General features: G+C 35.2%; 1 protein-coding gene across 1 annotated transcript; it reads right to left on the bottom strand.

The window, feature by feature from the left end:
- Positions 1-322: 322 nt before the first annotated feature.
- Positions 323-21,914, bottom strand: LOC133194323 (uncharacterized). The gene is made up of 6 exons (XM_061330301.1): positions 21,086-21,914; positions 17,343-17,576; positions 12,498-13,001; positions 8,531-8,628; positions 2,122-3,342; positions 323-1,048 (listed from the first exon to the last, which is right to left on the bottom strand). The coding sequence occupies exons 1-6, from the start codon at positions 21,912-21,914 to the stop codon at positions 377-379; spliced, it is 3,558 nt and encodes a 1,185-aa protein (XP_061186285.1). The 3' UTR covers positions 323-376.
- Positions 21,915-22,541: the final 627 nt, after the last annotated feature.

Here is a 22,541-nt window from a genome sequence, read left to right as displayed (position 1 = left end):
TTTTTCTTTAAAAATATTACATTTCTTAACCTTGTCTTCATATGTCATATTATGTACCTATTTCAACCCTCAGGACAACATGATCTTTGAATGCCATTTCATTTAATAACCAGGTCAAGGCACATTTCCCAGCACAAACTACTAGTATATTTGAATTTCTACAATGTATTAGCCTCTGAAGTAACTAGATTGAATTTAATGTTCAGACAAGAATCCTTAAAAAATTTAGAATTGACAAATTAACCTGAAAATACCAGATGCTCAATTTCAAATGAAATTCATTAATTCTACAAAGTTTAAAAAAAATTAATTGTTTACAGTTTGAATTTAGGTTACAAATGATTCTTTAGTATTCTACATTGCATTTTACTAGCTCCTAATTTGTAGCACCTTCGTTAGGCTTGAACACTGTTTCAAATTCTTGCATATTTGATTTGATTCTTTCCCAAATTTCTTGCATTTTGACATTTTTTATAATAGCATCCTCATCTTCTCTTCTTAAGGTCAGTTTTTTAATGGAATTAAGATCATCCAAGTATTTCTTCCCAGTAAAGGTTTCCAATCTTTGGCAGATATCTGACATCGTCGACCAGGTATCGTCGAATTCTGTCTGAGAGGTAGAGGCTGAATTCACGTGCGCAGTCAATCTATTTCGTATTAACCTAATTCTCTCGATATCGTCACCCACTGTAACCTCTCCTGCTGCAGGCTCTTCTCCCCACTTTCCTTTTGTTGGTTTAGGGATCATCGAACAAATGTTTCTTATCATCTTGTAAGTTAATGAAATATCAAATTCCACATATCCAGAATTTTTTGCTTTTTTCAAAAGATCTTCTTGATCTGGGTTCAGCTTCAGATTCATCCTCTTTTTGTTTGATAATAAATTCACCTTGTTCTCAATATCAGATGGGGAAATTTCTGATTCTAGAATATCTCTGTATGCCTTATTTAAGACATCGTTTGTAGCCATTCCAAGTTTTGCAAATCGAGATTGGCCTCCTAGGTTTTGTCCAGAGGCCCCAGGAGTACTGGAATCACTCACCTCTCCCTGAAACAAACCATAGTTATAGTGATGAACCCATCTTAGACTAAAAACTTAAATGCTGGAAATAGCCAACGTTGTTTGAAACAGAATAAATCTTAGTTCATTTGATTATTCCATATGTATTTAGCAAAGCTAAACCTAGAGTTAGTAGAGTTTGTAAAAGTATTTAAAATTACATGACCATCTCAAACGGCCCTGTTGTAGGTCAAGTAAGGAAAATTAGGTTCATAAGATTTTAATTTACCATTAGATATCACTGAGTTGGTGACCATCACATTAACATGATTAATTTTGAACATTAGGATTAAGGTGAAACAAAAGATTTATTTTGAAAGAAACAAGTTGTACTCAGAGTCTGTAAAACCCTGGGACCTAAACCATGAGCCAGTGGACTGTTAATTGCATAATTTTGGTAAATGATTGAAAACTCATTTGATTCATGTAAACAGTTCGTCTACTGGGTGTACATCAGTAAAGAAGATATTTATTTGAACAAATATTCTATGAATGTAACAACCTTAGTAAAAACTTCACTGCATATTATAATCATGCTAACAGTTTTCCTACTATTAACATGACTAAGATGTCCAGAAGAACACACAATTTTTGAAAACTGAATTAATTTTATTGGATCCACCCTCTGGATTTCACAATTTTTGTTCCGTTCTATCCATACATGTAATCTGCCAAAACTGGTTCAGCAGTTCTTGAAAAGAGGCTGAACATGTTCAGAAGTTCACAGACAATGCTTAGTGATGTAAAAAGGCAAATAGCAAGAGATTTGAGAAACTTGTTAACTAAAATATGGTTTGCTAAGAGACTTGGGGCCTTAATCAATATCATTATTTATCCTTAGATTATCAGCAATTTAAGAATGAAGTATAGCTTACTATATTTCTCGATTAAAAATTATGGAAATGAATTTTACTTTTTTTATGTTATTGACCAAATGACCTAAAACATCTCCAAATCATGATGCACCCTCAGGTCATAAGTAACCTTTGAGTCAAAGGTCAACCTCTAATTGTTCTTCATTTTTTTGTTTGCCTGGGGATATAAAGATAAGTAATTGTTACCTTTTCCCAGAATCCTAGAGTTCTTTGTACATTTATCACATGTTTCTCCCGAAGTTTACACTTGCACTGAATTTCTTTAGCCTTGATTTTGGAGAGCTCACTTGCAAGGGTGAAAGATATATCTTTCTCATTACAAATAATGTTTTGACATTTGTATCCTCTGTGGAATATTTTTGTGTCTATAAATGTTTCTGTCAGTTTTTCTATTGTTTTATCAACGGAATTTCCAATTTCATTTGATACTTCTTTGTCTACAGTTAATGGTTTGATTCTGAACACTTGCAACTGAATATCATCATTGCATATGCCAATAACAACAGTGTGTGCATTGTGATCAAACACTGCCGCTGTTTGATAAAGACATGGACTTCCTTCATTATCTTCATCTTTTGCAACACTCCATCCTAGATAACTCATGCAGTATGCTACCAGTCTGTAGAACACGAACATGGCAAAAGAAGTGAACCGAAAGCATAAAATGGAGGAGCATTCCCATTTATCTTCAAAAAAGTTAGCTTTAAACTGCTTTTTGTTCATACATGGGACATACCATGACATTCCACCTTCTGACACAGCCTCAAATGCATTCAAAGGTACCAGCATTTGAAGTTTCTCCATGTATGGCATAATTTCACTTTTGTGTTTCAAGTAAGAGGGTTCATCTTTCCACAAAGCATCTATCACTTTATCTTTAAGTTCGCCCGTTTTGTTAAAGGATTTCCACTCTTTGATTAATTTCCTTTTACAATCTTTATTGATGTGATTTTCATCAGCAATTACCTTACTGAAAGCATTAGCAAACCACTGAATGTCTAGTATAGCATGATCCCTCAATTTCTCCTCTTCAAAATACAAAAGAAGGCCATTGTCATGGAAGCATTTTAAAAATTTTGACATTTCCTCAACACGTTTGATTTGGTATTCATCGGGAACAGATGAGTTGAGCTTCCAGATTTCACTCAGGGACAAAACCTTCCAGTCTCCTTCATATAATAACTGCTCCATTAAAGCCCATGAAGAAGGCAATTCAATTCTTGTATTGTTCTCATCTGTAAATAGTTCCACTATGGACTTTTTCATTGACTCCAGCATTTCCTTGGTATTATAATTTAGTTCCCTCAGACCTACTGCATATTCACGATCATTCAGAGACTCGCTTAACCAATCTCTGTCCTCGTCTGGTACAGCATTCCAGAACTCCCCAAAATACTTCTCTATTTCCTGAAGAAGTAAACAAAGCAAGCATGGAAATATTAATATATAATTGTGTGTTATGATTTTAATACTGTAAATGCTAAATTGTGTGTTGATATTTGAAAATCATGAAAAATTTTGGAATTAAAATTTGTAATTAGTTTAAATTGATTACAGATAAAACTGTTGATCTGGTATCCATTATAGAATAACAATATCACTTCGGATGTAAAGCCGTCAAAATATAGCTTCTCTGAATGAAAAGATTTTAGTTATAACTTTTGTATGCTATGTGTATACAATGCCTTCCTATACTGAAAACTCTAAGAAACTTTAAATTTATTTGAATTATTCAAAATTCACAATAGAAACACTCAAAAAATAAGACAACCTCATTTTGATAACCTGGTTAATATTTTCATGGTTAGACCACTAACCCTCATTTATTATGTTACTTCTTACAGACATGGTTTGAATCCACCTCATACTACATATTTACAGTTTTACATTTTCCCAAATTCTTGCCTTTTTAAACACTATCTAATTTTTTATCAATGCTAATTAAGTTTTCTTAAAGACATGTCCTTTCTTGACATGGTATGCTCATCGTTAATCCTCAATGTTACAAGACAGTATAATTAACTGGAACTATAGCTCCGTGAGGACAAAAATCAATCACTTTGTGTTACATGTACTCTTTAAAGGAATTCAAAGAGCTGCAATTGGTTGCTATTATATACAAAATCTACAGTAATAAAAATGAGCTGTTAAGTTGTAGCATATCAGAACAACTGAATTCAAATTTAGATCATTACATCAATGATAAATCTTTATCATTTCCAAGAAGTGTATTAAGTGTATCAAGACTTGACACTACCATTACAATGAAAAGGAAAGAAAATTATCAAATAACCTTTCGAGAGTATAATAAACTAATAATTTGTTGAAAACAATATGCTGCATTTTAGTCATCTATGAAAAGGTTAAAAAAAAACGACAAGAACAAAAATACAAGAGGCTCTTGGGCCACAACGCTAACCTGAGCAACTTAACCTTGCTGATCTCAAGAAGACTGAGATTCTTATATTATGACCTCATGTTATGGCCCCGTCCTAATTCAATGGGATCTCTGATTCCACACAACATTGTATTGTTTTTTTAATATCAATATGACTAACATGACCTTATACATGAAGAAGAGAAGAACATTATTTTCCTGTATACATGTATTATGTAAAGTTTTAACCAGATGGTTTCTTAAATGTTTTCTTATATAGTCCAATGTAAAACTTCCCCATTGTGGTCTCATCCAATTCCTTGGGCCATGATTCAAACAATTTAGAATCAACATTTTAAGGTTCCTCCACAACCAGTGACTTGTGACATATGTCGAGAAAAAATACTTTTACTTCCGGTTTTATATAGTTTGTGCACTGACGATTTGATTGGCACTGCTGCAAGAGAGTCTTACAAATGCTTTAGAGATGAATTTTTTGTCAATGGCAAAGTATGCAGTAAACTGAGAGTGACACCATATTCATAAACAATGAACACATGGCATGGTGACGGCGTGACTGAAAGAAAAATGTGAATATTTTCAAATTAAGAACGGCATACCTTTGAGTTTTTGTAGCATAATAATTCGTAAATATTAGGGAATATCTACGTGAACACGTTTTAGTTTAGTTATACTTTCAGGCTAATCAACCCACTGAGATATTGTCAACAAAGTCTGTTGTATTTAGTTAATACTTTCGCACACTGATCTGTGCATTTCAATAATACCTATCTCATTGTGTGCTTATAATTATTGATAAATAGTGTGAATTTCTAGTTTTGCTCATTTATATCTGTCCAGTTCATTAACCAATAATGAGTAACTTTGGTATGATGACGAATGCTGATGTTAACCAAAGTTTTTGAGACCTGGACTACAGGATAGATAACTCTAAAAAGGAACTTCTATTTCTCAGATTTTGAAAATAATTTTTCTTCATGAATTACTTTGATTTAGATTCAACTTCTTGTTGAAATTTAATTCATTAGAGGTTCTTCTATACAACCAGAAGTCTTTTCTAATCGTTTCTAATCTTTTCTCTATGCATTTTAGAGAAAATGTGATTTATTTATTTTTGTAACTTTTATAAATTTCTTTAAAAAATATGATGACTGATAAAATTCAGTTTTTGTGGTATTTTTGTGAACTTAATAATATATGCCCGGAAGAAACAATTTTTTTTGTGCTATTGATGAAAACTTGATAGGGAAAAATATCTTAAAACTTATGAATAAATTGATTTTTAAGAAACCAATTTAAATTATATTTTAATTCCTGGTCAGTTTTTACAGGTACATTTGTATAGAAAAAAAGCTCTTATGGTCAAAGTCTATGTAAAATTATTATCATGGTTTTAGAGAAGAAAAAATTATGTAGTTAATAAAATCCCTGGCCTCTTTCAAGCTAGTATGTTTGTTACCTTCCACCCACCCACCCCCTTCCCCCTCTTCTAAATTAATCGATAGTCTGTAGATTTTTTTTAATATGTTACGTTATTGTGAAATAGAACAACCACAAACTAACAGGTTACATGTTAATATGTCTGAAAATGTTAATATGTCTGAAAAAGAATAATTTACAAAGTAAGTTTGCAATCAAGTCAAAGTACACACGGGGCGGGGTAACCCGGTAGTTGAATTTGGCTGGAAGTCAGTTGAGTGTGTCATACATTTGATGTGGTCAATGACGAAAGAATTTGAAAGGTGTGATAAAGACAGAGCGCCCCCTGGCCCTCCGGCTGTGTCCCAATATATTTCTAAAGAAAGGTGTTAACTTAGAACTGACCATAGGAATGTTTAAAATCAGAAGACTTTCCACCTAAACGGATTTTTTGGGCCATCTAGCGTCGTGCGATTTTGATTTACAGGTATAGCACGAGGATTTCGTGTGTAAAGTAGAATAAATTGATTGTACACATGTTGTAACTAGGTTGACTATGAAACAATGTTACGGAATATAAATAGTATTAAAGAAGGGTTTATTGTGACATTAGTAATTTATTAACAAATAAAACGAAAAATTTTTACACTCATGTGAAAGGGGGTTAAAATCTCAAAATCTCTCTCTCTCTCTCTCTCTCTCTCTCTGGCATTGTTTCTTTACACACTTTTCAATTAAAGAAAAACATAAAATATTTACACTAAATATTTTAAACATAAACACTAGTTTATAAAAAGAAAAAAAATCGTCTGTTACGAGAAATACGCTTCGAAGAATTGAATGACTTTTTTCTTTTTTTTTTTTTTTACAGATTTATGCGAAAGGGGGTTAAGAACATCTCTCTCTCCTTTCTCTCTTGGACATTGTTTCTTTACATACTTTGTAATTAAGGAAAAAACGTATTGAATACTTACACTGAAATGATTTCTCAAACATAATTTATACTACATGTAGTTATGTACAGAATTTATTCTGTTGTGAGAAATACGCACATTATTGTACACAGGAATTTCGTGTTTTTGCTCTCGATTCTCGCTTATAAATTCAGAATAATATAAGATTAACATAATAAATTTGCTTTACTCTGTAATATAAATGCTTGGACTGAATACTAAAACAAATACTGCTTGGATCGTATACCAGATGTCCTATACAAAAATGTAGACTTTTTCAATTTAAATTTGTAAATGACAATTTGTTATATACAAAGAGCATGAGCGACTTAGGGCCTTTTTTGGCCCAGAGAATTTCTGAAAAATCAAAACTGCTCAGTTTTGGTTGAAAATGCAGTATTTATCACTTGGACCCTTGGTGTCTGTGTATCTATTGAACGTGACGTAATTTTTCTCTCTAGTCAATGCATAATGACGTCATAAAATGCGTCATGTTTCCAATATCCTGTAAATTCCTTAAAAATGGCACAAAGTTGAAATATTTTTTCGATATTTCATATAGAGCACAACTTCTTATCCAAAATATGCAAATACATAAAGAAAGATCTGTTTCTGAAGATCATGAAACATGTTTTTGGATCGTGGGCTGTGCTCATATTTTAATTCTTTGCTGAAGATAGTCAAATACGCATGTTTTCTGCAAAATTCAAGAACATTGCATTTTCTCAAAGCCAATACCTGGATTCTCAAAATGAAATTTTATTATAGAAAATGATGGAACAAAGTCTCTACTTTATATTGATATATGAAATGGGACAGATGGTGATAGTCAATTAATTGATATAAGGACAGGACCATTTTATGCATAAAGTGAACCTAGCTCTTTAAATTGAAGAAGTCTAAATTTTTGTAGAGGACACACATGTAACACAAATGCAGCTCAATGGATCATGCTATTTCTTTGTTATGTGAACACGTGGGATTAAATTATTCAGACATTGCAAATTTCAATCCAAGTAATAATTTTAAAAAGTAACTAAATAACTTTACGAAATATGAAATTCAACTCCATTTACTTTTTTTGTCACTAATATTAAACCTACTGCATGTGTTATAAGTACAAATAAGAGCACAGGTCAATGTCTTCTAGATTAGCAAACGATAATTTTACATATAAATCAATGTGATAATCGTTTTAAAATCTTAAAATATTTTATCAGAACCAAATGATTTTTTTCTCTTTAATGTTATGGACACGGTGCGGCACGGAGGGAATTTTCTGGACACGGTGGGGCACCGGGTGCATTAGCTGGGATTTTTCTAGATACGGTGTGGCACAGTGTGCCTATTGTGTATTTCAAATCCACACACACTGTACACGGTGTAGCACAGAGCATTTCACACGGTGCGTTTTCCACTATGTGACGGGTAAAACTCATGGCCTGTACTGTAGATATGCCTGTTATAAGTAATGCTCAGTAATATGAAAATATAAGCTGGGGGTGTCTGGTGGACCCTTAAAGATAAGAAATTTTTCATGTATAAATTCTATGTAAAACTTTGAACTCCTTTTGCGGCCTCATTCCAACCGGGGGAGGGGCAAGATTTAAAAAAAAAATTAGGACCTATATTATGTCAGGAAACCTGGATAGAAACCAATTCATTTTGTAAAGACTAAAACCAATCTAAAACTTGTACCCTTTTAGGCTTAAAATCTTCTTTTTTTTTTTTTTGGTATTCCTGAAGTATAGCTGTACTTGAGCATTCTCTAGATATGTGAATCTATTTTTTTCTAATTCACATTTCTATAAGCCTGAATACTTACATCTGTAGATTTTGTTTCCGTGTGTGTGGCAACAAGAAATAGTGGTACCTTTCTGCCACCAAATGTCTTGATTGAGGTAATCCAAAACTTCAAGTAGTCTAAAAGAAAAAAAAGAAGAGAAGTCTAAACGAATAAATATAGCATCATACATGTACTAGAAAAAAAGGCAGGTCTATACATCTGTCTGTCCCTCATTAAAATTTTAATATTTTCAACTACTTAAGTACCACTGAGCAAATATTAACTAAGTTTGCACAAAGCATCCTTTGGTAAAGAATTTTTTTTTCAAAAAAGGGCCAAGTATCCTCTCAATCGGGAAATAATAAAGGTAAAACTCGAGTCATTGTTCCAGAAAAATGAAAATTGTTTGAAAGTTTCCTGAGGTAGTGGCTAATGTAGATTCTAAATTCTCCACATTTTGAACTTTCATCCATATAACATAGGAATGAGAACTTTGCATATCATTTGTTTGTTTGTTGATGTTTACTTCCCTCTTGAGAATTTTTCACTCATATGGAGACGCCACCACTGTCTGCAAATTTAGACCAAAACTAGGCACTCAGGACCATTGAGCAGTGATTTTTTTTTTTTTTGTGCTAGCACATACTGCGACTTGGGACCTCTACTTATTGGGTCTTATCAAACATCGTGCAGGATGATTCGAACGCCCGGGTTCAATTCCCTACTCCACGACTCTAGAGTAACTGCACTACGCAGGTGATCTTGACATATCGTTAATTAAACAAGAGGCCCATGGGCCTTATAGGTCACCTGAGTATCATGTAAACACTATCCAACAATTGAATTTAAACAAGAGGCAATGAAGTTCACAATTTTGAAAGAGCCACCATTGCTCATCATAACTATAAACTTAGCATGCTTAATTTGGTTACTTAATACCCAGAGGCAGAGCAAAGGAACAAAGGAAAATGCATTTTCCACTATATAATCAGTAGTGCCCCACCCCACAGGAACCCTGAATCTGGGGCCACACATTTCACAGTATTGGAAAGGCACCCTTCCTCTTCATAAATGTTTGATTAATACCAAAGAAGAGATTTCAAAGCATTAATTCATTTTCAGTATATAACCATACCCCCCCCCCCCCCGGTACCCCGATTCAAGGGCCTTGAAATTCATAATTATAAAATAAGCACCCTTACTCATTATAACTATACATTTAGATCATCGGCATAATACTCAGGAGCAGAGGAGAAGATTTTCAAAGAATGAACACATTTTCACTATATATATAATCAATAGAGCCCCACCCTAACACCAAAACCTCTGACCCAGGGACCATGAGATTCACAATTTTAGAAGAGGCACCCTTCCTCATCATAGCTATGTATATAGTTAATGATTTAATACCCAGAAGCAGAGGAGAAGATTTTCAAAGAATTAATGCATTTTCACTATATAATCAATAGAGCCCCACCCTAACACCAAAACCTCTGACCCAGGGACCATGAAATTCACAATTTTGGAAGAGGCATACTTTTTCATCATAACTATGTATATAGTTAATGATTTAATACCCAGAAGCAGAGGAGAAGATTTTCAAAGAACTAATGCCTTTCACAATATAATCATTAGAGCCCTGCCTTAACATCAGAAACCCTGACCTAGGGGCTATGAAATTTACAATTTTGGAAGAGGCACCTTTGCTCATAATAACTATGTATTTAGTTTGTTTGCTTAATACCCACGAGCAAAGAAGAATTTTTTTAAAGAAATAATGCATTTTCACTATATATTCAACAGAGCAACACCCGAGCATCAGAACCCCCTGTCTCTGGGGTCATGAATTTCACAATTTTGGAAGAGGGCTCAATGCTTATTACAATCATGCTAACAGTTTGGCTGCTTGATGTCTAGGAGTAAAGAAGAAGATTTTTAAAGATTGCACTAATTTTGATGGTATTAATTTACCAAACATCTCAGGCCTCGGGGGGGGGGGGGGGGGAGGGGGGCAATGAATTTCATCACTTTTGTTCCTTTTTACCTATTGATGCTATGTGCCAAAATTGGTTGAAATTGGTTCAGCAGTTTCAGAGAAGAAGCTAAATATGTTTAAATGTTAACGCACGAAGGACGACGAACAACGACGGATGAAAACAGATAGCAATAGGTCACATGAGTAAACTCAGGTGACCTAAAAAGAGTGTGAACAACAAGAGGCCCAGGGGTCACATTGCTCACCTGAGAACCGTGGCTTGAAAAAAGCAGAAATCAGTTCAGTATTTAACAGTTTAAATATAAAAGGGGTTGGGGTATGATTTGAAGTAACTTGAATCTGCACTTCCTAAGGATGCTTGAAATAATATCACACATAATGGCTTTGCTGTTTTTAAGAAGAACATTTTTTTACAGATATCTCCTTGATATTCCTTTGTATAACTATCATCCCCTGTTATGGCCCTTCTATTCTACTGGGAGGGTGGTCATGATTAAACAAATTTGAAACTACATTACATGATGCCTTTATATTATTATGACCAATCATGGCTATGTTGTTCTTGAGAAGAATTTTAAAGATCTTTCCTATGTATTCCTAAGAAAAAAAATTATCACCCAGTGTGGCCCCACCCTACCCCCAGGGGTCATGATTTGAACAAACTTGATTCTTCACTAGCTGGGGATTCTTCCATTTAAATTTGTCTAGTCATGACTTTGCTGTTCTTGAGAAGAAGATTTTTAAAGAGTTTTTCCTATGTATCCCTATGCAAAACTTTGATCGCCCATCGTGGCCCCACCCGACCCCTGGTTGTTATGATTTGAACAACCTTGAATCTACACTACATATAAATATGACCAATCATGGCTTTGCTGTTCTTGAGAAGAAGATTTTTAAAGAGTTTTCTATTGCATTCCTACGTAAAACTTTGATCGTCCATTGTGGCCCCGCCCTACCCCCAGGGGTCATGATTTGACCAAAACCTTAATCTAAACTACCTGAAAATGTTTCCACCTAAGTTTCATCTTTCTAGACCCAGTGGTTCTGGTGTAGAAGATTTTCCTACATATTCCTTTAGATTAAAAATCTTGATTGCCCATTGTGGACCCACCCTACCCGTGGGGATCATAATTTGAACACACTTGAATCTACCCTAGTGAGAATGTTTCCACATAATTTTCATTTTTCCTGGCCCAAAGGTTCTAGTGTAGAAGATTTTGAAGATTTTTCCTATGTAAAAATGATTGTCCATTGAGGCCCTTTCCTATCCTTGGGGTCATGATATCAACAAACTTGAACCTACATCACTTCCCGAGGATGCCTCCACATAAGTTTCGTCTTTCCTGGCTCAGTGGTTCTGGAGAAGATTTTTTAAAAGTGCCATAAATCTTTATTAATTTGTAATTATCTCCCCTTGGAAGAAGACAAGGCCCTTCATTTGAACAACTTTGAATCCCCTTGACTCACAGACCCTTTGTGGCAAGTTTGGTTGAAATTGGCTTAGTGGTTCTTGAGAGGAAGATGAAATTGTAAAAGGTTTATGATAACAACAACAACAACAATTACAGACAACAGAAAAATTTCGATCAAAAAAGCTCACTTGAACCTTCAGCTCAGGTGGGCTAATAATGTCATACATTATGCCCTAACATATAACTCCTAAATGTTGGAATATGACTCCACATTCATAATTGAAAGAAAATGTCAACAGAATTGATGCATGTCTGATCGAAAATAAACTCCAACTGTAGAAGTTTGTAGCATTTAGATAATCTAAGAATTACTAGTAAACAAATAAACCCTTGCTTTGCAGAATTAGATCCACCATCCCAAATTCAATTGATATAAATCCCAATTTAAGATAAATCCTAAAGGATGTGTCTTTGAATATTTTGATCTATTAGACAAAGTGAAAACTGGAAGTTTGTCATTGGTGTACAAAACTACAATAAGTTGCATAATGGTTTTACCTTGTAAAAAATAAAATCCGACATATTACATGTTTCATACCTTTGTATGTCCACACAGAGAAGATTGATCCTTCTTGATTATCTATCTCTTTATCGACAACATCTTCAAATCTCTTAGTCATGTCCAAGACAAGGATGAAGAAGGCTTTTGGTGTTACGTAAATTTGGTGACAGGCATAATACGCTAACTGGCCAGCAAAATCCAGCATACTTACTGTTGGTAACTTCTCCTTATCAGACAAGATTTTCTGAAAAAGTTCATCTTTCACCAAAGCTGGAGCTTCTGAGGAGAGAAGACTGGCCATTGTCTCTACTGAATTCTCTTCTTTTTTGCGTTTAGTTGGTGGGCTAGACAACTCTACATTCTCTTCTTTCTTTTCTTCTCGGCTATAAACAACTTCAGTGTTTTTATCAGTACTTCCTACTCCTAAATTGTCTTCGTTCCCATTTGTATCGGAGATGTCAACTGTACTGCCTGGGTCTGGTCTTAAATCTGCAGCGTTTATCCTGATAAATATCTTCAATGGTGAGTCATCATCAGTCACTGTAAAAGAGGAATATTGTTATTTAGTACTGTTTTTATTTTGAAACACATCATAGAGTAATTACATATGTCTCTTTTATCACAATTGAGGATTGACAACAAACATTCTACTGATCATATTATATCTTGTGTCTGTACATATGTATTCATTATTTAAACAATAAAATTCTTTTATAAATGATTGAATAATTCCTTGCTATCTGATTGGCTGCTCAAGATCAAACATTGTAGAAACTAGAAATATGTCCATAGGACATGAATGCCCTGTCCAGGATTCACTAGTAAATCAACACGAAAATTTATATTACTGTTTGAAGTTTGATGAACATGATGAATGTATCTTGAATAGTTTCTTTAAAACTGAGTTTAATACACAATAAATAGTAAAGTCAAAGTCATTCAGAAGGTCAAGGTAAAAAAAAAAAAAAAACAAAAAAAAAAACAAGAGGCCACAACGCTCATCTGAGTAACTATGGCCCTGCTGATCTTCACCAGATTTTCAACCTTGTAATACTTATTGTGGCCCCATCCTACCCCAGGGGGTCATGAATTCAACAATTTAGAATCTACACCACCCGAAAATGCTTCTACATAAAATTCTGCTTTTCTGGCCCAGTGGTTCTGGAGAAGAAGATTTATAAAGATTTTTCCATTATATTTCAATGTAAAACTTTGATTCCCTGTTGTGGCCCCAACCTACCCCCGGGGGTCAAGATTTGAAAAATTTAGAATTTACCCTATCCAGGATGCTTCCAAATACTTTTCAGCTTTTCTGGCCCAGTGATTCTTGAGAAGAATTTTTTTTAAGGACCCACCCTATTTTTGTCTTCTCTTGAGTATATCCCCTTGTAAGAGGGCTTGGTACTTTATTTTAATAATTTAAACTCAACTTCACCAAAGGATGCTTTGTAGCAACTTTGGTTAAAATTGGCCTAGTGGTTTTCAAGAAGTTGAAAATGTGAAAAGTTTACTGATGGATGGACGGACAGCTGACAGACGACGGGCAACAGGTGATCAGAAAAGCTCACTTGAGCTTTCAGCTCAGGTGGGCTAAAAATTGGACACTGTTGATAAATTTTCACCAAAAAATGCATCAGTGCATCAGCTTACATAACAAGATCCCATGGGCCATAATGCTCAAATGAGACAATATGGCCCTGTTGTTCTTTATCAGCAGATTTTTTCTATTATATATTCCTATATAAAACTTTTATCTCTATTGTGACCCCACCCTACCCCCCAGTGTAAAGATTTTTATAGATTAGCCCCACCCTACCCCTCAGGGTCATATTTTGAACTAACTTGAATCTACACTACCTCAAGATACTTACATATCAACGTGACCAAACATGGCTTTGCTGTTCTTGAGAAAAATATTTTAGAGAATTTTTTTGTATACATCCATATGTTAAACTCCGATAGTGCATTGTGGCCCGACCCTAACCCAAGGGGTCATCATTTGAACAACCTTGAATCTAAACTTCCTGAGAATATTTAGATATCAATATGACTAATCATGGCTTTGCTGTTCTTATGAAGTTTCTTTCCCTATGTATTCCTATGTAAAACTTTGATCCCTCTTTGTGACCCCACCCTAAATCCGGGGGGTCATGATATGACAAACTTGAATCTACCCTACCTGAGAATGCTTCCATATCAAAATGACTAATCATGGCTTTGCTGTTCTTGAGGAGGAGATTTTTGAAGATTTTTCCCTCCATATTCCTATATTGAACTTTGATCCCTCTTTGTGACCCCACCCTATCTCCCGGGGGTCATGATTTGAACAAACTTGAATCTACACTACCTGAGAATGCTTCCATATCAATAAGACTAATCATGGCTTTGCTGTTCTTGAGAAGAAGATTTTTAAAGATTTTTTCATATATATTCCTATGTAAAATTTTGATTCCCCAATGTGGCTCATCCTTATCCCCGGGGGTCATGATTTGAACAAATCTGAATGTACACTACCTGAGGATGCTTCCATATTAATATGACTAATCATGGCTATGCTGTTCTTGAGAAAAAGATTGTCTCCTTTATATTATTATGTAAAAATTTTTGAACAAATTTTAATCTACACTATGTGAAGAAGGTTTCATGTAAGTTTCAATTTTTTGGCCCAGTGGTTCTTGAGAAGAAGATTTTTTAAAGATTCCACTAAATATCCACTAATTCTTAATTATCTCCCCTTGAAAGAGGATGTGGCCCTTCATTTGAACAAATTTGAATCCCCTTCACCCAAGGATCCTTTGTGGCAAGTCTGGTTTAAATTGGCCCAGAGGTTCTGGAGGAGAAGACGAAAATGTGAAAAGTTTACAGACGGAAGGACGGACAGACAGACAGACGGACGACGGACAAAATGTGATCACAAAAGCTCACTTGAGCTTTTAGCTCAGGTGAGCTAAAAAATATTTGGAAAAGTTTCTTTAAAACTGAACTAAACACAAAATTGAGATAAGTGATGTCAAGGTCAAAGGAAAGGTCAAGGTAAAAATATGTTGATGTACTAGAATAGTTCTACATTACACGTATCAAAATATGAAGTTTGATGAAATATCTTTGTTTCCTTGAAACTCAGCTAACAAATTGATAAAAATGAGGTCAAGGTAAATTGAAAGGCCAAGGTCGAAAACCTTGATGCAATTGAATAACTCTCACCAATATAAGCATACGTAGTTTGATAAAACAAGAGATGTTTGTGAAACACTTATCCCCCCCCCCCGGACATATACCCAAAACAAAACTTGACCTAGATATTCTTATGATTAATCTGTATACCAAATTTCATTTCAGTATGTGAAACCTCTGCGAAGAAAATGAATGGAAACTGCAAATAATTGGAATTTTTCTAAGTCCAAGGGGCATAACTCTTTCAACAAGAGCCCATGGGCCACAGCGCTCACCTGAGTAACTTTGGCCTTGCTGTTTTTCACCTGATTTCTCCCCTCCCCCCCCCCCAGTAGTACTTATTGTGGCCCCACCCTATCCCCTGGGGTCATGATTTGAACAATTGGAATCTACACTACCCCAGCATGCTTCCAAGTAAGTTTCAGCTTTTCTGGCCCAGTGGTTCTTGAGAAGAAGATTTTTAAAGATTTTTCCTATATATTTTAATGTAAAACTTGGATTCCCTATTGTGGCCCCGCCCTAAGCCCGGGGGTCATGATTTGAACAATTTAGAATCTACACTACCCCAGCATGCTTCCAAGTAAGTTTCAGCTTTTCTGGCCCAGTGGTTCTTGAGAAGAAGATTTTTAAAGATTTTTCCTATATATTTCAATGTAAAACTTGGATTCCCTATTGTGGCCCCGCCCTACCCCCGGGGGTCATGATTTGAACAATTTAGAATCTACACTACCCCAGCATGCTTCCAAATAAGTTTTAGCTTTTCTGGCTCAGTGGTTCTTGAGAAGAAGATTTTTAAAGATTTTTCCTATATATTTCAATGTAAAACTTGGATTCCCTATTGTGGCCCCGTCCTACCCCCGGGGGTCATGATTTGAACAATTTAGAATCTACACTAACCCAGCATGCTTCCATATAAGTTTCAGCTTTTCTGGCCCAGTGGTTCTTGAGAAGAGGATTTTTTAATGACCCCACCCTATTTTTGTATTTTCTTGATTATCTCCCCTTTGAAGGGGACTTGGCCCTTTATTTTAAAAATTTAAACTCCCCTTCAACCATGGTTGCTTTGTGCCAAGTTTGGTTAAAATTGGCCCAGTGGTTCTTGAGAAGAAGTCGAAAATGTGAAAAGTTTACAGACGGACGGACAGACGGACGGACGACGGACAATGGGTGATCAAAAAAGCTCACTTGAGCTTTCAGCTCAGGTGAGCTAAAAATTGCTTGATCATACCCAAAACAGAACTTGACCTAGATATTCTTATGATTAATCTGTATACTAAATTTCATTTCAGTAAGTGCAACCTCTGCGAAGAAAATGAACGGAAACTGAAAATAATTGGAATTTTTCTAAGTCCAAGGGGCAAAAATTGCTCGATTGTACCCAAAACAGAACTTGACCTAGATTAATCTTATGATTAATCTGTTTACCAAATTATTTTTCAGTTTGTGCAACCTCTGCTAAGAAAATGAACGGAAACTGTTGGTGGACCGAAAGACAGACCGACCGACAGACAGACATCAGCAAAAGCAATATGCCCTCCCTTCTTCGAAGGGGGGCATAAATATCTTAAATACCTTCTTTGAAATTTAGCCAAACACAAATTTGAGGTCAAGCTCACCTGACCCAAAAACTCGGTGGGCTTTTCGGATGGAAAAGTGGTCTGCGATTGTCATTTGTCCTATCAATATGTATCAGAAATTTATTTTTACCTTCCAGAATTCCATCTCTAACAGTGAAGAGATGTTGATAGACTTCCAGTCCCCTGGTGGACTCTGTGACTTTGCTGACATTTTGGGGTTGCCCTTGTAGTTGCTTCAGTAGTGTTGTTTTTCCAGCTTCAGCACATCCAACAAGTATTCCTCTGGCATGGGAAAGAGCTGTCTTCTCCTTCCTCAGAAACTTCTTTAACTCATCAACTTTATTTAAATCATCACTGCCTGGATCTAAACAAAAACATGTTCTTAGAATAGACATCCAGAACACATGCATTAAGCAGAATTTGAAATTTTGTGTTACTGCACAAAGTAATGATGTAGGTATTTCAGAAAAAAATATGGTATTCTATTATTTTCAATCTTATTTTTCTAAATCAGTTCCACAATATTATCTGTTTATTTTTGTTGCTTTGGTCATATGATTTACCTCATGAGCTAAGAACAAGGTATGAAATAAAACATTTACTTCAATTTCATTTTAACTTGATAGTGAAATGATGCAGTCATAGAAAATAGATCATTCCCATACATTTTTGGTATTTCAATATATTTATTTCTTTTGTAGAAAATAAGAAATTCCTGTGTCTAAATGTCTACAAATATAGAAAATACTATTTATATGTAGCAGAAAAAAACATTATTATTTTTTTAGTCATGAAATAAGAAATTTCACTATGCATCATCTGACCAACCTTCAGAAGTTTTAATAACAATAAACCATTGTCCAAGAACATAAAAATGTTTATAACAACAAGTTGACACTAATAAACATGAAAAAGGTGAGGAGAGAAAACAGTGATTTATGTCATATTTTTGACCCCTAGATCATTTTTATGGTCGACGTAGCACGATACATTGGAACTATTCAATTTCACTGAACATGAGCCAACCCGAAATTGTACACCTTATTTTCCATGATTTTAAAAGAAAATTGAAATTATTTTTCATTTGGTTCTTGAGGAAGTTGTAAATTTACTTTTCAACATATCAAATACAGAGCAAAAAGGTTTGTACATTAAACAAGAGGCCCATGGGCTACAACGCTCACCTGAGTAACTTTTGCCTTGCTGTTTCTCACCTGATTTCCCCCCTTGTAGTACTTATTGTGGCCCCGCCCTACCCCCAGGGGTCATGATTTGAACAATTTAGAATCTACACTACCCCAGGATGCTTCCACTTCAGTTTTAGCTTTTCTGGCCCTGTGGTTCTTGAAAAAAAGATTTTTAAAGATTTTTTCTACATATTTCAATGCAAAACTTGGATTCCCTTTTGTGGCCCCACCCTACCCCTGGGGATCATGATTTGAACAATTTAGAATCTACGCTACCTCAGGATGCTTAAGCTTCCACTTCAGTTTCAGCTTTTCTGGCCCTGTGGATCTTGAAAAGAAGATTTTTAAAGATTTTTACTAGATATATCAATGTAAAATTTGGATTCCCTATTGTGGCCCCACCCTACCCCCAGGGGGTCATGATTTGAACAATTTAGAATCTACACTACCCCAGGATGCTTCCACTACAGTTTCAGATTTTCTGGCCCTGTGGTTCATGAGAAGAAGATTTTTAAATATTATTTCTACATATTTCAATGTAAAATTTGGATTTCCTATTGTGGCCCCGCCATACCCCAGGGGGTCATGATTTGAACAATTTAGAATCTACACTACCCAAGGATGCTTCCACATAAGTTTCAGCCTTTCTGGCCCAGTGGTTCATGAGAAGATTTTTAAAGATTTTTTCTACATATTTCAATGTAAAACTTGAATTCCCTCTTCTGGCCCACCCTACCCCAAGGGGTCATGATTTGAACAATTTAGAACCTACACTACCCCAGGATGCTTCCACTTAAGTTTCAGCTTTTCTAGCCCTGTGGTTCTTGAGAAGAAGGTTTTTAAAGAATTTTTCGACATATTTCAATGTAAAACTTGGATTCCCTATTGTGGCCCCGCCCTACCCCCAGGGGTCATGATTTGAACAATTTAGAATTTACACTACCCAAGAATGCTTCCACTTCAGTTTCAGCTTTTTTGGCCCAGTGGTTCTTGAGAAGAAGATTTTTTAATGACCCCACCCTATTTTTGTCTTTTCTTGATTATCTCCTCTTGGAAATGGGGTTGGCTCTTCATTTCAATAATTTAACAACCCCCCCCTCTCCCCGCACCCAAGGATGCTTTGTACCAAGTTTGGTTAAAATTGGCCCAGTGGTTCTTGGGAAGAAGTTGAAAATGTGAGAAGTTTACAGACAGAAGGACACCTAGAAGGAAGGACGACGGACAACGGGTGATCAGAAAAGCTCACTTGAGCTTTCAGCTCAGGTGAGCTAAAAAGTACTGAAAGAAAATGATTAAGTAGCATATGATATAGTGAAACACCCTCCCCCCTTCCCCTAAAAAAAATTCTTGTGTGTGTGGGGGGGGGGGAGGCTAATATGACTCTATAATTCTGACTTTGGTGGTTTCACTTTTAATCTATAAAGATTCCATGTAATATACTTGTAAAATGTCAACCCAGTACACAGTGTAGATTTACAGAACACCTGCTATAGAAATACACAACATTCCTAGACGGAGTTGTGTTAACATCAATGGTGGCTATATCTGTCAACATTGTACAAAATGTTTGTATTAACTGTGATTGAACTTTGTTTGAATGGAGTATTACAAGAACCAATTATATATCAACTATTGATAAGAACTAGGACATTGCCCCCTCTAAACTCCCCTAATTTCCATCCCCCTCCCCTCCCCCCCCCCCCCCCCCCCATACACACATACACACCACACCCATTTAACAACCATTTTTTTTCCATTTCATGACATTTTTAGTGACCTATTAAGTTAATCTGCAAACCACCCAATGTATTCATTTCCTGACTTATACTATAAAATCATGTCAACCCAAATAGAAGACAGAACCAATGAGAGTTATACAACAAATCATTTGTCAGCCAGGGAAATGAACACTTTATACAGACTCTATACTACATTATACATGATGTAGGACAGAATCTATGTCAGGTCTCATCTGCACAAAATCTGGAGTAGTTTGTTCAAGACAACAAAGTTAACAACTAAACTAAGTATATATTTAAGGAATCACTGTCTAGTTAGTAGAGTATGCCAGGGCATCAACGATAGTTGGAAACGTGGGATAATTTGCATAACAAGTGATTCCTCACATTTCCATTTCATTGTGAAATAAAATAATTGTAAATTATTTTAGATTTTAAAAATGTAGACTAATAGATTTAAATTACATGAGGCCTCACATGTCAATTTCAACAGTCCCCTCCCACTGACGTCAAACACAAAGATAGCCACACGAGAATTGCATGCATATTAGGCCTTCTTAGCACCTGACCTTTCGTTTGGCGAAATTTTCATTTCAGTGGAATGATCAAGAAATCAACTCAACTAACTTTCAAAGAGTTATGACAGAGAAAACAAATAGAAATGGAAATATATTGAAATAACCCTAATTTATTCTTAAATATATTATCAGAAAGTTATATAGTTATTAATTACAACTTATAAATTAATAACCTCATCTTAAAACATTTCTTGTGACTTAATGCAACAAGGTATAATTAAATTAACCATGTTGTGTAATTACACTTAAAACCATCACTATAAATATTCATTAATGTCTTGTAACTACAAATAAAACAATGACTATAATATATTTTACACACTAAACATTGTACAACAAAACATATAATTAATCTTGTGTATTACTTACCGGTCAGATTATCCCCTCCATTGATAAGTCTACATATGTACACTGTCTTGTTGTTCTTGTTCTCTGATCCAATCCAGAGCAGGTTAGTGTTGTCATCATAACTCAGGCCGCATGGTTCGTCTATCCCGTGTTCTGATGTCTGTATCAATGACAGGAATTGTCCGTCTTTATCAATCATGTGTACTGATTTGGTGTTACGATCACACACCAGGATGTGGGACATCGTGTCAGTACAGATTCCACGTGGTACTAGTCGTGATCCTGATGGAGGTCCTGTGTAGGAGAAGCGATATCTCCCACCATCATCTGTCACCACTACGGCCTCACGGTTATACGTAATAAAGTCAGACACAATAACATCTCCATTGCGGTTCTCTGTGATGTAGTGAGGTACACCATACAGTCTCTGACCTGTGTTGTACTTTATGGTGTGGATGTATTCTCCTGTGGAGTTATACCGGAATACCTGGCCTGTAAATATACCAGACATCCCGACCAGCAGGTCTCCAGTGGAGGGGGAGCTGTAGACACTCAGTGGTCTCCATGGTTCTGTGTTGTACTTTATTAACGTAGTCTTTACTTTGTGATCTGTAGACAGTTTGTTGATTTTATAATCACTGTCTATATAAATTAAATCACCATCACTTGTCACTGTATGTACTCCATAACCATTACGTACATCTGTAAGATGATGTAGTTTATCACCTGCTGTGTTTGTCAAGAAGAGATTTTTACCATCATTGATCCAGACCCGGTCTGATGATACATGGGAAATGTGACGACCATGACTAACATCTGTGACAGATTTCTGTAACACTAAGCTATACATCATTTACAGCAGACATTTATTTCATCTTTATCCTGTGGTTTTATAACAGAACCATGTGTTGATTTCCTCAGTCAGGGAGATTTCTCTGTAAATTACAGCATTGTTCTATAATTATCTACATCAATAACAGGGCTCTCTTTATAATATACTCCTGTACCAATGTCTTTGTTTGAAGAACTTATAGAAATGAATAGAAATAAGACCCAGATAAACATAAATACCTTTACACTGGGTATGGAATGCTTACAATGTTTCAATCAATAGCAGCCTCCAAGTGTGCTCAATCAAACATGTCTAACAGAGGAATATTTACAAATTAAAAACATATCAATTGTGAAATACTGGAAAATTTTAAAGATTCTCATAAATGATAGTCTATAATATTGTATTTTACAATGCAGTGTATAAACTTTATAATTCACAAAGAATAATCATGATAAACACTGCTTTCTTCCAAATATTAATTCATAAGTTATATCATTAAAACAGTGTTAGATAGAGATGTTCTACTATAGCACTCTATATATTGATGATTACAGTGTGTCATAATTTATAACATTAAACAGTGTTAGATAGAGATGTTCTACTATAACACTCCATAGATAGGTATAATTACTGCGTGTTTTC

This window comes from Saccostrea echinata, unplaced genomic scaffold, assembly GCF_033153115.1.
Source record: "Saccostrea echinata isolate AGI-Se365-2 ecotype Australia unplaced genomic scaffold, CSIRO_AGI_Sech_v1 ptg000029l, whole genome shotgun sequence".
Lineage (NCBI taxonomy): Eukaryota > Metazoa > Mollusca > Bivalvia > Ostreida > Ostreidae > Saccostrea > Saccostrea echinata.
The sequence above is the reverse complement of the archived record's forward strand: the minus strand, read 5'-3'. Positions and strand labels throughout refer to the sequence as shown.